This window comes from Marmota monax, unplaced genomic scaffold, assembly GCF_021218885.2.
Source record: "Marmota monax isolate L192 unplaced genomic scaffold, Marmota_monax_Labrador192_F-V1.1 WCK01_AAM20220418_F8-fsc00049, whole genome shotgun sequence".
In the NCBI taxonomy this organism is placed as follows: domain Eukaryota; kingdom Metazoa; phylum Chordata; class Mammalia; order Rodentia; family Sciuridae; genus Marmota; species Marmota monax.
Window position 1 is genome coordinate 474947 of NW_026694221.1, and position 18575 is coordinate 493521.

Genomic DNA, 18575 nt, shown 5'->3' on the forward strand with positions numbered 1-18575 from the left:
TAAAACATTTATCCTTCCTTATTTGAAAGAGATTGTCATCATTAAGTAGGTAGAAAGTAAGTTTTCTCAATTTAATTTGAACTCAGTAAAAAGTTTCACATTGTCATAACTTCATGTCAGGGCTGCATGTCAGTAATGGAGTGCAATTCTTAGTCAATGTTTATTAATACATCCAAGTCTTAACATGTATGCTTCAAGGAATCTGTATCATCATTCCAAATCCAACATCCTCTCCATTTCCCCTAAAGATGAATTAACAGAGAGGAACAGACTAGCCCAGATGAGGAATCTGCTCCTGCTCCTGTGTGATTCCTCACTTAGCGCTTCTGTTTTTTTGTTTTTTTTTTTTCCCCAAAAGCCATTTGTTTACTTCTGATGTCTTATATCTGCAATTGATCTCTGGCCTATTTATGCTCATGCATTTTAAATAGTTGCAACAAATAATTATGATATTTATGATGCATCTGGCATAGTCAGCTCTACCTGCAACAATGAACAACGCCCCAAATCTCACTAGCTTATGACAGCAGACATTTATTTCTAGCTTGTGTAACTCATGTTACTACTTGTGCTGATCAGCAACAACTCTGCAGAGCTCTTTTGTTGTCTGTTAACCTAAGTGTTCTCATGGAGGAGAGCAGGAGCTCAGGAAGGGACAGAGCTAAGGTGGTACATGCCAGATTCTGCTCAGCCATGTCATATGACGCCTCTGTTTACACGCCATTGGCCATAGCGAATCCCATAGCAAGCCCCAAATCAAGGGAAGGAAAACCTTCTATGATAAAGAAACATGTATTTCTCAAGCTACCCACGATAAAGGATGGCAAGGGCAGGGAGGAAAGAGCCAAGTGTGAATAATTAGTAGCCTGTGTTAGTCACCGTGAATTTATTAAATGCTTGTTATCCTTTGACTCTGCTAGGGTATTGTAAGTAAGAAAATTAAGTTCTTATTTAGAAGTGAATTTTTGAAGAGAGAACATTTTACAAGTGATGCAACCCTGACCAACTACATTGTAAAATATAGATTGAGATGGCAATAAATATGTTAGAATATAGGTTGTTAAACAGATATTTGAAAATTCAGTCATATATATTCCTAATTAGTTTCTGAGTAAGAGTGGCAAGGCTCTTTAATATGATTCTCATATAACCTCTTGAAATGTTATGGTCTAATAATTTTTTCTCTTGTGCAAAATTCTTGTGAATTGATTAAATTGACTTTAGAAGTGGGTCTATTTTTTTTCTCACTAATTTTAAAGAAGTAATTTATGGTTTAATCCTTTAAAATAAAATTAAGTCTCCATTTGGCGGCATCATTTATGCTGTTGTCAGCACCACCTTTTCCTGAGATAATTATTATCATGTGTTTCAGGCAAGATGTTAGGGTGTATTTCAATGCTTTTATTTTTTTAATCAGCATCATTCCTTGTCTCAATAAATCTCTATGATTATACAAGTTCAATGCTACCTTTTTCGCGACAATATTTCCTGTTTCAATGTAGAGCAAAAATAAATTTAAAGTAATTGCTTTCAGAAGTTTATTGTTTTATCAGACTATTGTAAGTAAATAGGATGCAAAGCACTTGTTAATGTTTGCTTGCTAAGCTTACTGAAGGTAGATGCTTATATAAGCCCAGAATTACTGTCTTTCTTCCTCTGTTTCATAGTCCTTGAAGCTAATCAAGAAACTAATTCATTGGTGGCAAACTTTAGAAAATCGTTTCATAAAAAATGTAGATTTAAGCATGCTGTATGATTTTCATTTTAATTTACCATCAAAATGGTGAAGTTTATATGAAAATAACGTGCAATTTAGAGTCCTTTTAAAATGGGAAGTTTTATATTTTCCCAAATTCTTTAGATTTGAGTAATTTAAGTTTAACATATGCCTTGATTGATTTTTTTTGTTGTTGTTGTTGTTGGTCTTAGGGATTAAACTTGGGGAAACTATACCACTGAGCTATATCTCCAGCCTGTTTTTGATTTCTGTGAGGAGACATGCTCTCATCAAGTTGCCCAGGCTGGCCTCAAACTTTCAATCCTCTTTTTTCAGCCTCCGAGTTCCTGGGATTAGAGTCATGAGACAGGATTCCCAGCTGCCTTGCGTAATTTTTAAAAAGATAGTATTATAACATGGAATAGGATGAGAAGAACATGCTATGACTTTATGTTAAAAATATTTTGAGGATGTAGCTCAGTGGTTAAGTGCAGATTGCACATGGCCCTGGGTTTGGTCCCCAGTACCAAAAGATCCCTGAAAACTCAAAACAATTCAAAATCATTCTTTTGATAACAAAGAAAAAGAAGGAAACTTACAGCATTACACACAGATACATTTGCACACATAACATATTTTTGTAATTTGGGTTGGGTTGGTCATATCACTTTTGATATCTCTTCCTTGGCAGTGTAGTCTTATATATAGGGCAAATACACACATTCAAGGGATCTCTTCAAATATTTCTTCAGACCTGAGGAAGTTTTGTGTGAAGGATGCAAATGAGAAAATTTTCTTGCACTAAGTAACAATACCTTTTTTTGTGGGGACAGGGTCGGGTACTGGGGATTGAACCCAGGGATGCTTAACCACTGAGCCACATACCCAGCCCTTTATAAAATATTTATATGTATATATTTATATTTTATTAGAGACAGGATCATTCTGATTGTTAAGTGCCTTGCTAAATTGCTGAGAATAGCTTGGAACCTGCCTCAGCCTCCTGAGCTACTGAGATTAAAGGCATGTACCACCTTGCCCTGCTAAAAATACCTTTTAACATAGGATTCTGCTATTGTCTTTTTTCATTCTGTTCAGATGGCATATTTACATAACAGTAAGTTTTTTTTGTGAAGAAACTTCTTATCACAAATTACCCATTTGAGGTAGTATAAATCTTATCAATGAACCCACTAAAAGAGTATGGAGCTCCTGTGCCAAAGATCATCACTTATAAAGAGAGATGCTACTTTTTGTCACTCAAATAGGAAGTCCTTTAGAATTAATGAGATTCACTGTTAAAGCCTAAAAAAAAAAACAAGCTTTGTATTTGGGAAAATGAAGAGCTAGTTTTCAGAGAAATCAGGCTAAATGCTAACAAAAATGAAAGACAATTCACAAATGGTCTGACTGCTTCAAGTGTTAAGATGAGAATTTCTATGTAGTTAATAGTCCTTGTGTCTACATTCTACTTCTTCTCATTATTATTATTAGCTTTCAGTTTTGAACATAGTATTTTGTGGCAAAAATTTTCTTTTCAATTCTAGCCTTCCTTGATATTTAGGAAGTTGAACTGTCCCTAAGTTTCCCAATTTGTGAAGGGAAATAACCAAGTCATACGTTCTAATCAGTGTAGTCTAGATGTTGCACTGCTAATATTCGGGAAGTTTAGAATCTATTTCAGATTATTTATCATTTTTCATGCATACTTTGCTGAATATTCTCTTGTGCATATGCAGTTTACTTTGGTTTAACATTTTTAGAGCATTAAATGTTGATTTTTCTTGTTCAACAAATAATTTTTGCTTAGCACTCAACTGCTTCTGATTGCTTTTCTAATTTACAACACACACACAAACTTGTTCATTGGAAAATATTAGAAAATTGAAGAAAAAAAACTAATAAAGAATAAATTGAAGGTAACATGTCATTCAATCTGATGAAGGAAAATTATTGATGCTTATATAAAATGTTATTTTACTGTGATCTAACCTGATATAACACATAAATATGTTATGCCTTTGTATCCTTTTAATCTAACATTCTAAAATATGTAATTTTAATGCTGTACTTGAATTTTAGTCGTACAATACATCATCATTTATTCAATCTAATTATATGAGTCTTTAGAATTTTATTTTTGCATATTCTCTCTTATTATTTCCTCAAGATGAACTGATAAATTTTCAGTATAATAGTATTAATTTAATGAGTATTCACATTATAAATTTTATTTATAGCATTAAATAGTTCTTGAGATATATTATGTGGGTATATGTTTGTAGTATCAGTATATTAGTTTTTCTAATTTGATGGACATAATGTATTTTGTACTTAATTTGACTTTTAATTGCTTATTTATTAATGAGGTTGTAAATCTTTTAATATATTTACTGATTAATTACATATCTGTATTATTTTTCTATTTATATTAATTTGCCATTTAATATTTGATTCTTCGTTGTTTATTTATTAAGTGTAGTAATCCTCTGACTTTGACATGTACCTTTTTCTATTTTGTCACTTTTTTCAACATTAGTATTCCTCAAAATGCTTTTAATTTATAAATATATAATTTTATTAATCATTGTCTTAATAGAATTATCTTAACTGGCATTAATATTATGCTTGTAAAGCTCCTTCTTAAGGATAATTTTCATTTGATTTTTTCTTTCATAATAATGAACACTTTATTGTGGAAGTGTGCATAAAATTTTCAAGTACATGTGCCTACATTTTTAAATCAAGTTAAAAAATATACCTGTTTGAACATGAAATACCATGGTTGATGATTTCAAGTTCCACAGGTTCTCATCAGCTAAAAATTTGTAGATTATTCTCTTTACAGCCATTTTTAAGAGCCAAGATATGTGTACTCAGTTAGAGGAAAAAATAATGCAAAGAAGGCAATAACTTAGCAGGTTTCCACTGAGCCATAATTATCAAGTTGGCACCACACAAAACATACTAACATGTCAGAATCCCACCCTTTCAGATACTGATATTACTAAACTGATGTAGATTCAGATAGCCAAACATCAGCAATGAGCATCCATTTCTTCCATCCACTATTCATTAACTTTTTACATTTAATAGATGATTATTAATTTCCTTCTTCATGCCAGACATTGTTACATAAGCTGTACATATGCCAGTGACCAAAACATTTAAAATCCCTGCCCTCTTGGAACCTGCAAGGACAGATAATTATCAAAAAACAAGTAAATACACAGTACCTCTGAAAAATGCTTAGGATAAAAATGTAGTAGATTGGGAAAGGGGAGCTATTAAGACCCAGTTCCATTTGGTTCTGGAAGATGAGTCATGGGAACTTCTTACTGAAGAGCATTCTAGGAAGTAGCAACAGCAAGTCCAAAGAGGTGGAGATGACCTGTTTTATACCTCAGAATAGAAAGTGTATTCTGTTGTGCAATATAAATAGTCTTCAAAATGAATTCCAAAAATCTTCTAGATGTGGGAATTTATTTCTGATGAAAATTTTTTAAAGGCTGATTCATGATGGACGTTTTTGCTCAGTAGATCTGGTTCGTGTCCATTCTGTAATGGCAGTCTGTGACCTATTATTCTCTTACTGGGAACCAATTCCATTCATCTGTAAAATGGGCACAATGATAACAACTCTGTTCTAGCATTATTGTGAAGATTAAATTATATTAAGCATGCCAGAGTGTTTATAATATTTGCATAGTAAATTGAGTCATTAGATCTCATGATTTTATCTCCATTTTGATGATAATAGCTGAATTAAATTTCATGCTAACCTCGTGAAAACCTGCAAAATTGTGAGACACTGTCTTCACATACTCTCACTTCCTAAAGTTATAATAAATCATACATTGCTCTTCTACAAAGTCCCCATTCTCAATATTCAATATTTGCCTTGCCTTTTATAATATGATCTTCTGTTGCCAAGCTCACCTCTGCTGGTTAAAGATGGTCATCACTACTGAACTGAGATTTTCTGCCCTCTGTCCTGAAGAGTTCAAAGGGCTTCACAAGAAACAAAGTAGGTCATTACCTCAAAGGCCTTGCAGTATATCTGGGACTATAATATACAGAAGCAGCATACTGAATCTGTAAAAGTGGTTTCAGTAATTTTATGCAAATGAAGCATTTCTTAAGGCCCTAACCAACTATTTGGATACGCCACACTTTCTGCACCGAAGCCTTTGACTGTGACAGTTGAAGACCTTGAATGCTTTTTTATCACCTTTCCTCCATTAGTTGCAGTCATACTTTTGATTCATGACCCATCACAAATGTCTTTTCCTTCTTAATGTTTTTGACAAGTTTCCTCTTTTTCTTTCTTTAAATCACTTGACTCTTAGTGACATCACCATATATTAATGACATAACCATGTATTCTAATAAGAAGCCCTATTCTGGAGAGATGGTTGCATTTTGTTGTCTCTGTCACAGTATCTAGGATCTGCCTTTGCACCCAGTGGCTATCTCACATTTCTGTGTATGTGAATAATGTTGGGAAGAGAGAACATATTTGTGGTAGATCATCAGATTAGTAGTCCTGTACTTTAAGGGTAGTTTACTGGACTGAGTCTGAAGCAGATTTTTAAATATTAAATAATCTACTAAAAAGCAGTCAAATAAACAAATTAACTGCAATGTAGTATTCTATAAACTTGTGTAAGAAATCAAAACATGACAGCTATTATTTCCTCTAGGATTTTCTGTATCATCATGTTGGGCACAAGGTTTCATCAAGAAACCATTTTTCTTTATGATATAATGAGTAAGAAAAATCTATACTTTGATTTACATTTACACTCTACTTCAGTGTATATTTTCTGCATTTTTAAAATGGAAACAATAATATTTCTATCTCACAACTTTCTGGAAAGTAAATGAAATAATATACATAAAGTGCTGTAAAGAATTCCTGGTGTCTATAAATACTTCTCCATATAAACCATCATGCTGTAGACAATTTAAACACTATTAGATCCAAAGAAAGAACTAAAGAAAGATCACAGGAATTAGTATAATGATGGGATTTTAAAAATAGCCACTGCCTACTATTCCAGGAAAGAGAAAAAAATCCCATCTTAAAGCAATGTCTGTTCCAGCTCAAAAAGACAATTGCCAGTGTCTTCTCCAACTCTGTGGTCCAGAAGTTTATATCATAATTTCTTATAATATCTAGCATTATTATTAAAAGACCATTCATTAAAGAAAACAATTTCATAAAGCATTAAGTAGGATTCAATTAATGTAAATTATATTAATAGCAATGTTTGCTGCTTCTGTAACATAACATCCATGTCACATAATGAATTAACCACATTATGAAATCTCTGCAGGCTGGAAACAGCATACCTTTGTCTGTCTTAATATCATCCTTTCATCAGTTCATAGGCCCGGAATCCTCATGGGAGAATCAGAAAGATGTCAGGAGGTCCCAGAATTCTGGGGTTGGTATCGGAATCTCTGTGTTTCAAAACTACAGTTTTTGACAGCTCTCCATGCATTACACAGTGGAGGGTAGTGGAGGTTGTATTATTTTTAATACTTGGTTTCTCAAACAAATTACTTATGTACATTTCCTCCAGAGGAAGCATACAAATAACTTGTCAGTGGAGGGTGAAAGCATGCATTTGAGGTTGAGTCGGCCATCTTGTCTCTGCATTCATAAACAGGAGACAAGAGTTTTGATTTAATGGGTTCTGTTTTTCACCCTCATTTGAAACTACATCTCTAAGGACTAATAGTCTAATGCAAACATAACTATGGTTTCTGCTTTTTTGATTTTTATGAGGATGTTTGTGTCAAACTGGTATGTGTGTAAGTGTGTGTGTAAATTTATCTAAGTTTATGATTGATTTAGTACAGAAAGATTGAGACACACTTACTTTTTTTCCTCTCATTGTTGGGTTGCTCTGATTTCTTTATAAAATATTTTCTCCATGTATATAAATATATAGTAACAATCATGATTCAAATTGAGAATAAGTACAGAAAAATAAAATTAAATTCAGTTGAATATATAATAAACTTCCTTGTTATGGATATGAACTCCTGTCAGAGTAAAATATCGAAAGGAGGATGGGTTAGTTACTGGTTAGATTCAAATTTCTTTTATAAAGTTGATTATGTAATACCAAATTGTGTTCTTTCTAAACAAGACATCTGAAAAAAAGATACATTTTATATATATCTATATACTATGGTGTTTGTCCAAAAATCAGTGCCTATTATATGTCTAATACATTTCTCAAGGTAGGAATTAAGGAGAGAGTTTGGAGTGAGAAGATGAAATCTACAAAACCATAGAAAAGGATTATGTGCTAGGCTGTGTGAAGCTAACCATTCTTTATAGGGAAGAATGAATCATGGCTTTGAGCAATCCAGAACTTCATTAGAGAAGTGTATGTGTTGGTGTGTGCAATGTGTGTAATGGGGATTTGCCTCTATGGGTGTTTCCTCCCTTAGCATCCCACTACCCCCTGACCTTCTTCAGTTACTGACTATTGCATTTCATACCTCATCTTCCTTGAAGCACCCTCATGGAGTGTCTCCATAGCAGGCCTTTGGAACAATTGCTGTTTACTTTTTCACTATCTAGTTTTCAAAATAGACTGTGCCCTAGTTGAAGTCAAGGAAAGTATCCTAATGATAATTCCCACACATATGTTGAGGTCAGGTACATGAACATGTTTAATTAATGTATGTTAAAAAAAATTCACACACAAATATGCTACAGTAGTCTCCTTGCTCCACGCTCAGGGCTGGGACTCTGCAGGCAGATTGCATGGTTCATATCCTGGCTCTATTTTTTTTATAGGTGGAATATCAAGTAAATAATTTTATTTTATTTTCAATGTCCACCAATGTCAGTAAAATAAGAATAACAATGTACCTATCTCAAAGGTTTTCCATGATTATTAATAGACTTTGATCACATAGAGAACTTAGTACAGTGCCTAGTAGTTAGACAACATAACTACAATTTTTTTATCTGCTATTTCAAAACAAAATGAAAACATTTGGAAAGAAGGTCTTCAAAGTGTTGGAAATGGCATCTGCTACAGAGGAGAATTTAATATTATTTTGAGACTAAAGAAATATGTGCATATTGGGGCCAAATTAAAGATGATCTGCAAAAACAGAATGATAGTCAACCATAGCCACTGCATATTTATGAACAGGCTTTTGGCATGTACCATTGAAATGAAAGACTAAATATGTGCTTTTGGTTCAGACAAAATATAGCCAGCAGTAATTGTTGAGAAGATGTAGTTATTTGAAATTCAAATTAAAACATTATAAGAAAGAAAACTTTTTTCTTTTGATCATAGAGTCCACAGCTTATATGAATTAGCTTAGATTGCCTGTTTTACTTGGGATATCTTTCATTATTAATTTTCATTTTATAAAATATAGGAATTGTTAAAAAGAAGTTAACACAGTATTAACTTTTCCTAAATCTTTAAGAAAAACATTTACAGTTGTTTATAACTATTGCAAGTCTTGTTCTTTCAAGGGTTCTATTAAATCTTTGCACTGTAAAAAAAAAATCATGTGTTACATGTAGACTCATCTGTGACGTGGAAGACTCATGAGAAGAAAAGGAAATTGTAAGGTGTTTAAAATATTTTGCTCTTATGTTAGGTTTTTATGGCAGTGACCAAAATACCCAAAAAGCTTAGAGAGGAAAGGTTTATTTTGACTCACAGTTCAAGAGCTTTCAATCCCTGTTTGGCTGACTTCATTGGTCTGTGCCTGAGGTGAGGCAGAACCTCAGAAAGAAGGGGGGAGGGGGGGACAGGCACTAGCAAGCTAGCAGGAGCCAGGAACAAGACATAAAATCCCCAAGGGCATGTCCCCCAATGACTACTTCCTCTAGCCATGCCCCACCTGCCTATAGTTATGACCTGTAATTCATTCACATTATTGATATATGAAATGGATTAAGCTACTAAGATTAGATTATAGCTTCCATAATTTAATCATTTTCACCTCTGAACATTCCTGCATTGTCTGTCATGAGCTTTTCTGGGATCCCTTATATTCAAACCACAAGATTTGTCTAGACAAACATGTCCCTATGTGAAATTTGCAAACAGCTGCACTCTGGGAGCAATATTATGTATATGGATATATAATATATGCCACAGGTATATAAAAATAAACAGTATTACATTTTTAATGTTTTCTTAATTAAAATTTTAAATTTCATTAAATTACTTTTAGTCTTAAAAATATAGATGAAATACATTTTTTTTACAGATAAATAATTTTGTGTACTTTTAAAAGGATCATTTACCATTGACCCAAATTGAGGCAAGAAACTATCAAGACCTTTTATTTGATAAAGATTAAGTTCAAAACAATATTCACTAAAGTTAAGGCTCCTTAAGCTAAGATTAATGTATCAATTCTAATATTAACATAACTGATATATTTAACGGATTTAAAAGAAACTACTTGGCCTTCCTGAATGAATTTTAAAAAGGGAGGGGCAGATTTATAAGCTTAAAGGGTTAGATTATCCTAAGTGTGTAATCTATGAGAAAGGTACACTAGTGTTTTTGGCTGTCACTAATTGTCAACACAACATACAATGCTTAAGAATGGTTTAGTTATAGTACAATATGTTTTAATCCTTATATGGGGTTATTCTTAATTCAATGTTTAGTAGCTTTAACTGAACTGGAAACTTCTGGTATTTTGTCTTTGGTTTTGGAAACTGATTTTTGTACTAAGTAATTTTCCTCTATTACTTCACGTCTACACAGTGTGAGTTTTGAGGTCACAGAAAATGAGGATTCTTTCTCATGAGAGTTGCTAATTTCAACTATTTTTGTTTTTGCTAGTTACAGTGTCAGTTTATCGATGTTAGCATTGTATTTTTGAGTATCAATGCTGGTGTTTCTTCTACTTGAGAATCAAAATATTTCAGGTCAAATGACTCCCTCCTTTACAAATGTTTCCTTTGACCTAGTTATTTCTAAAATTGCCCAGGATTCAACTTACACCACAAAATTCGCTCAACTGTGTATGCAATGATATTAACAGGTAACTGTAACTAAAATTCCCAGAAATCCTTGCTGAGGGAATATAGGGTAAAAATCCATATTTTGGCATCCAGTAGAATATGTAAATTGTATTTTTTTGTTTCCTGGACAATAATTCTCAAATGACAATTCTCATGTGCCCTGTGACATACAGAAAATGGTTCCATAATATTTAGGGATCAGGGATATACATAATCGGAATATATATTGTAGTATACATTTAAAGCATCAGTCTCTAAATAAGCACACTCACTGGAAATAACAGGTTTCATGGTGAATTCAGTTTAGTAAATATTTGCTTTACCACATTCCTGGAGATTTGTTATACATATCAACAAAGTGCAAGCTCTGAGAACTTGCCTCACAAAACAAAATACTAAAACTTTGGGAATTTGTCAAGTTCTTCCTGAAAACATGCTTATGATTACTAGGTTTGATTGGGTAATTCCAAAATTATTAATTTAAACACAAGAAAAATTTTATTAAAATATATTTTCCCACAGAACAATTTTATTTCGTATATCTATGTAAGTATTTGTCCAGTTAATGAATTGAATTACCTGCCATGTAAATAGTTGAGAGGGTTCTGTGATTTGTACTCAAGAGCCATGAGCTGAAGGTGCCCTCCATGTGTTGTTCCCTGGGGATATTTAAGTTTCTGTCCCCATGGAACACTGTATTTTGGTCACTGTAGAAAGTCACCTCTTAGATGAGTTAATTCCTAGTTTATTTGTACTGAGAAGTAGGCATGGGGAGATTTACACTCACACCCTCCAAGATCGAGATTGCAAAAGGACCAAACAAATGTGTGGAGTGAGATTGAGAAAGTGCTCACCTTTGTTATCATTTCAAAATAGTATCAATTCCAAACTTTACCAGCTCTGAGAAAAACCAACAACAAAACCCCCAAAACAAACCAAACAAAACTTCAAAGCAAAGGAAAAAAAATGCTAATCACACAACATCTAGAGTGTGCAGATGGTTGTCTTTTAGAAAACTCAAATTAAAAAAAAAAAAAAATTCTACTAACCAGTTAACGAAGTCTAGGGGACAACCATGCATTTATAAACCAGAGATTATAAATCAACTGCCTCTTTCATGAAATACAGGTACACACACATTAATCTTAGAAAGTCCTTTGCAAAGTTGATGGATCTACTTCCTAAGGTTGATTTAATCTGGGAGATATCAATGATTATCTGTACTTTTAATCTTTAGACAGATTTTATAATTCTTGCAAGGATAATTGTTTTCCATATAATATCTTTTTTCAGAAGATATTTTATTTTTTTATTGGTTGTTCAAAACATTACAAAGCTCTTGACATATCGTATTTCATACATTAGATTCAAGTGGGTTATGAACTCCCATTTTTACCCCAAATACAGATTGCAGAATCACATCGGTTACACATCCACATTTTTACATAATGCCATATTAGTAATTGTTGTATTCTGCTACCTTTCCTATCCTCTACTATCCCCCCTCCCCTCCCCTCCCATATTCTCTCTCTACTCCATCTACTGTAATTCATTTCTCTCCTTGTAAGATATTTTAGAACTCAAATGAATTAAAAAAAATAGAGAACAAATTATCTGAGTTTAACTATGTAGATACTGATGAAATATATCCAGGATCACAGTTTGTCCACAGTGAATTCCCTAAAAAATATAATTGGAGTATTGAAGCTTTACTTTTATGTTTGTTTTTAAAAAATTTAAAACATATTCTTCTGACAGAGAAATTGAAATATTCAGATATAGAAAAAAACATAATTCTTCATCCAGAGATAATCACTCTTAATATTTTAGTATGTTTCACTCTTTTTTCTCTATGTATTTATTACTTGCTTTATTTGATTTTTTTTTCTCTCTCTCTTGCACTATAATTTGTCTATAGATTCAGGTTTGTAACTTGCTTTTTCACTTTACTTAGAATATAAATATTTCCCCATATTATCATAAACCCATAATCATCAGTCTTCCTGCATGACCTGTAAGTCCAAGTGGATATGCAAATCACTTAGCGGACTGTAACTTTCCAATACAAAACAAATTATTTATAGACATATGAACATATTTAATATAAACACACATATGTAAAAAGTTCTCATTTATCTTGGTTCTATAAAACCAATTTACAAGAAAAAAGCGTAGAATATGACAGAATCAGAGTTTTTCTGGGGTGAACAGATTTGAGAGGGCAAATGAACTCTTGTAGATTAGTTTACCAAGGTACTTTCATTTCTAAGTACTTATTTGTGTTCCAGGACTCACCCAATGCTCATTTGCTCCCATGAATTTTCTGTGATACCCCACACGCCATTTCATTTTATCTTCTACCACACACACACACACACACACACACACACACACACACACAAGCTGTGTCTTTATTTCTTACAGTCCTCATGTCTGGCTCAGAGCTTGTGTATAGTAGCTCTTTTCTCTTGGATAAGTGAATGAATGAAGGATTGAATGGAGACAGGTGGGATTTGAATCAAAAAATTCTACTGATAAACTACTTCCACATTTCCTAATTTATAGTCATCACAGTCTCTTTCTGGATTTTACTTGTTTCTTTGCTTCTTTTATCAGGGAAAAAGTTGAACTTAATTTCTCAAAAACTACTAAAGAGATTAGTAGGAGGTGATGTCTATGCAGAAGCTTGAGGATTAAAAAAAATCTGAAAGTACCCTCCCTTCAACAGTTAAAATGCCTTTCATTCCTTCAATAGGTTTAGCTTTTTATTAATTCACATCACTTTTGTTTTCTTTTTTTAAGTTGGATTTTTTACTTCACTTTGAATAAACATAATAAATAGACTAGAAAGTGTTGGCTAACCTTACACAGTCATGGGAGAGAAACAGAGAGATAAAAATTAGTATGAGATTGATTTAGTGGTGTAAACTAAGGAAAGAAGACCACCCAGAGGCATCTGTCTGAAAAAGAAACCTTTTTTTTTGTTCAGGACTGCAGGGGATGGTGTGCCTGGGTGAGTCTCTAAGTGCTTTGGATATGAAGTATGGATTTGGGCATTCCTAAACTATAGTCCTCTTGTAATGCATTTGGTTGAAAATACTAAAGGAAGAACTGTGGCTACTGTGGGAAGGAGGCTGACAAGGACAAAAGTCTGAAGTTGTGATTTTATTCAAGCTACTGAGGGTAATGATTTAAGTGAGATCTTCTGTTTGGCTAGAACTGGGACTGATCTTCTGGGACAGAAGTGGGTCACTATAGTGTGGCTGCTCTTGAGACAATTGATCATTCTAAATACTTTTGCAAATTATTTCACTTCCTCTTTTCGGTTAGTATTTTAGCTTTTCTTTCATAGAATTACTGATTTCCAACAAAACATACTAGTTTTCTCCAAAAGCCCTTATTTAATTAGATAGTCAGAAAAGGTGAGTAACTTGACTAAGGGTATACCTTCTAATAAACCGATAGAGCCAGTATTATAGTTAAATCTGAACAGACAATAAAATATGTGCTTCTGAGCACAGTACTATAGATGGATGGATGGATGGATGGTTGGATAGATAGATAGGAAGATGAATAGATTGATTCTCTTGGAAAATCCCTAAAACTCTATTGAAAGGAATTTGAATATTCGAGTGTTTTATTTTATTTTATTTTTTAAAAATATTTTCTATTTTAGTTGTAGATAGACACAACACCTTTATTTTATTTTTAGGTGGTGTTGAGGACCAAACCCAGTGCCCCATGCATGCTAGGCAAGCATTCTACCACTGAGCCACAGCCCTAGCCCTCAAGTGTTTTACAATTAAGTTATCTTCCTTAGAGTCTTGTGGGAAGTAGTGGCCCTCTAGAAGTTAGCAAAATTGTAATATCGAAAGAAAACCAAGTCTGCTAATCAGGGGACCTAATGGTAGGTCATGAAGGAATGACAACAGGAATGAGGTCTTATCAACAAATAAATTTTTCTGCTTCCCCTCAACTGAGAAGTTTTGTATAACTCTCAGGGAAGTTCCCAATGGTCTTATGCTTTAGACAAAAGGGTAAGTGGTTTGACTTGTCTTCCCAAGTCTTTTCTTTTGGCCCCTTCTGTTCTTCATGTCGGTATTGCACTACTGCACTCTCACCTAATTGTAAAGTAATCCCCAGTTGGGTGTCTGTTGATGGCTTTAGGGTGTTACCACCACCAAGGGTATTTGCATTTTAATGGAAGGTTTTAAAAGAACTTCAAGCTTTGAGTCTGAAAGCAGTAAATCTCTATTGGTGGAATTTGAGGCAATGTGATAGATTGGGCAGCAGAAATCTGTGGTGAAAGGAGCCCACTGGGCCTGTTCTAATCACAGCATGAGTTAAAGTGTTCCTATTTAGGAGCCTGACTTCTCCTTCCAAAGTGAAAGCTGTGAGGACAACTCCTGTGGCCAGAATAATAAAGCACTCCTGCAAGGTTTCATTTTCTTTAAAACAAGCTAAAGGACTAAAAATTTAATTTTTTTTAACTTCCTCTGCATTTTCTATCTGCTCTCTGGCATCTTGATAGAGATCTCCCATTCCTCTCCCTTTTCTCTGGACTTGAGATGTATATTTAGCATTATGTTTAGACTTGGAATTTCAAACTTTGTGCATTACTTTTTATATCTTGGAAGTTTTTGATCACTGGAATTGATAAGGTGAGATGCTTAAGGAATTTGGGGAGAAATGGCTTCATAAATAGGTTAAAATTTATTTAAACAAATATAATGAGCTAGGTGTCATTCTTAGTTTTAAGGACACAAAGGCATCATTTTATGCAGTCTGCCATATAATCTTGGTAGCAAAACAGATAAATATGTTACTTGCAAGCAGTGCAGAAAGAATTATAAGTGTTGCTCACCATAAGCTGTGAACTATCACAATGTCTTAAAAGAATACCCAAACTTGATATTGTTAGTAAGAAGAATAATTAAGGTTAAGCTAAGTAAGATGAAGATGAGGATGGGTTGGTGTAGAAAGGTTGACAAAGGAAGCAACAATTAATGAAGATAGAGTAATAGAGGACCAAAGCACTCAAGAAACTCTTAAGAAATGTAAATGTGGTAGGGCCAAATTTAAGCCATAAATATAGGAATAGAAGGACAGACCTGGAAAAGTAGGCAAGGGCCAAGTAGTAGGGGCCTGGTTCCACACTGAGGAGTATGAATCCAATAAGAAACAATTGATATCTTTAATCGAATGTAAAACATAGTCAAATCTACATTTTAGAAAAATCCTCTGAAATCAGTATGGAGAGTTGTCTTGACTCTATGCTGTACAGTGGGACAAAGTTGGAGGTAGGTCTTGGAAGAGTTTAATAGACTTGGAAACCTTTAATAGTAGCTCAACTAATAAATGAGTGTTTGATTTGGAAGACAAGAGTGGGGGCAAAGGAAAGAAAGCAGATTTAAAACAATGCCTTCATAGAGATGATATTTGAGTGAGTAAGAGAAGGAAAAGACAGAGCTGAGTCCTGGATTTTTGGTTTAGTCAATTAGGTACCATTTTGCTGAACCAGGGAAAGTGGAATAGATTTTAATGGGGCACATGCTGAGTTCAGATTTGGACAAGCTGAGTCTTAGATTATTATAGAACATCTAAGCAGGGATGTTTACTAGATAGGCATCAATCTGTCTGAATCCCAGGAGGAAGATCTGGGCTGTAGATGTATATTTAGCCATTAGTCTTTAGCATCTAAGTGATGACAATAGAAGAGATCATTCAGAGAGAATGGAGACTATTAGAGGGATGTTGATTGATCCTAGGCAAATATCAAGAGTTAAAAGCCAACCAAGGATGAGGAGTAATAATGAAGAATAAGAAGACTTAGCTAGGGAGATACTTCAGAACAAAAAGCCGGAAAGTATCCCTATTGCTTAACAAAACAGACAAGCTTGCAAACAATCTCCCTGCTGTTTTCCCAAATCCCTCCAGGATCTGACCCCTGCAATAAGTTTAACAGTCTCAGTCTTTTTGCTACCTGACACGTTTCAGTTCATTTGAAACAACCTTATCCAATCCTATATTTATATTATTTTTATTCTTTTCAGTGTAGTATACTTTTCGCCCATTCTTTTCTTCTCCACATCTAAGTCATACTTAGGAATTTTCTTCTAATGCTTCCACTGCCATCTTTCTTCCCTGAACATCGATATCAACCTATGTTCCAATGAAGAGGTGGGTTGAAACTTCCTTATGAGACTTAGCCTATTACAATTTGCATCGTAGTTATTTATGCACTTGGCAAGAGTATAAGCTCCTGAAGACTAACAACTCATCCCTCAAATTATCCTCCATAGTGTAACTGCTTTAAAAACAACAGGTATTTATTTAGTGATTGTTTGTTTAATGACCACATATACTACATAATAAAATAAGAGAAAGGATCTTTGAAACTTCTGATGAGTCAAGGGGACTCAGCTGAGGCAAACACAGAAATACTTACTTATGAAAGATATATCTGACATTTTCGATATATCTAGGTGTATACCAGCCAAATAAATTATGGAAGAACATTTCATAAAAATACATTCATAATACAGAAGCAAAAAGGTAGAAATATAGTGATAAGAATGTTTGTTCAAAATTTGCTAATTTATATCCTTGGTGTTATTTATATGTAAGATCAGCTAAGATTTGTCTCCTTTTCAACCTCTGATTTGATAATTTTAAAATGAATCTTGTACAATGGGCATGTAAAAGACAACTACTGCTAAAACATAAGCACAACATTTTTATTTATCTAAAAACAGAAGTAAAATGCTCCATTGACAATTTCTCAATGATGTCCTACAAATAACTCCAACCCTTTCCAATATATTTTAGTATATTAAAAATAAGGTAACTTAGTGGGGTTGTTCACTTAAATAAAATAAGGGTTAAATGATAACTTGACTTATCTTTTAAATGACAAAAAATAAAGAAATTGCAAGACCTTTTCACACATTAGATATGTATTGTCATTTATCATCTAGATATCAGGCTAGCAGTGCGAAGTAATAAAACATATCATCGAAAAAATGTGCTATAGGTCTGAATCACTCTTTCATTCCACCTCCCAGCTAACTGTAGTATTAAATCAAACAAGCAGAACATTTCCTTAGGCAGCCATTGCCTTTTAATTTCCTGAAGAACCTTAAAATAGCATTCATTACAAGTACTACACATATTTGGTTTTTAAAAGTCTCATAAATCAATAGCAGGCTGACTGTAATAATTATTACAAGTTAGTGCATAATTTTCGTGCTGAAGGCTGCATGCAGAACTTTAGCATATGCAAACGAGGCAATTCAAACTGTGTATAGATATTAATATGAAGAAGCAGGTAACGAGGTGCAGGCTATGAATTATGCATCAGGAGTGGCTGATCTTCAATGAGGAAAATGAATTCAGCATGTAATCTAATTAGTGATGGAAGTCTATTACATCTAACTGCAAAAGCAACCGTCCTTGAAACAAATTTATTTACAGTCCATGTTACCACTTGAAACAACTTTGAAATGATGTGTAAGACAACAGCTTAATTGTAAAATTTTTTGTTTGTTTGTTTCAGTTCTAGACCTGGAAGGCCTCCTAAGAGGACTCAAAGTGTCACCTCCCCAGAGAACTCTCATATCATGCCACATTCTGTCCCTGGCCTCATGTCTCCTGGAATAATTCCACCAACAGGTAAGAGTACTACTTATTAATGCCAAAAATATTAAAAATTAGCCAATTCCATAGATTGTATACATACTTGTTTTTACACTGGTACATTCATGCATCGATTATATTTTTGTGCACACTACAATAACATTACTGCTAGCAGTTTATTCAAAATTG

General features: G+C 33.6%; 1 protein-coding gene across 2 annotated transcripts in view; it reads left to right on the plus strand.

Moving 5' to 3' along the window:
• Positions 1-18575, plus strand: part of Dach1 (dachshund family transcription factor 1) — a 398616-nt gene that overhangs the window by 147273 nt on the left and 232768 nt on the right. For both annotated transcript variants that reach the window (XM_046466459.1, XM_046466460.1), the window contains exon 2: positions 18307-18422. In XM_046466459.1, the coding sequence (XP_046322415.1) occupies positions 18307-18422 (116 nt within the window). The remainder of the gene's footprint in view (positions 1-18306; positions 18423-18575) is intronic.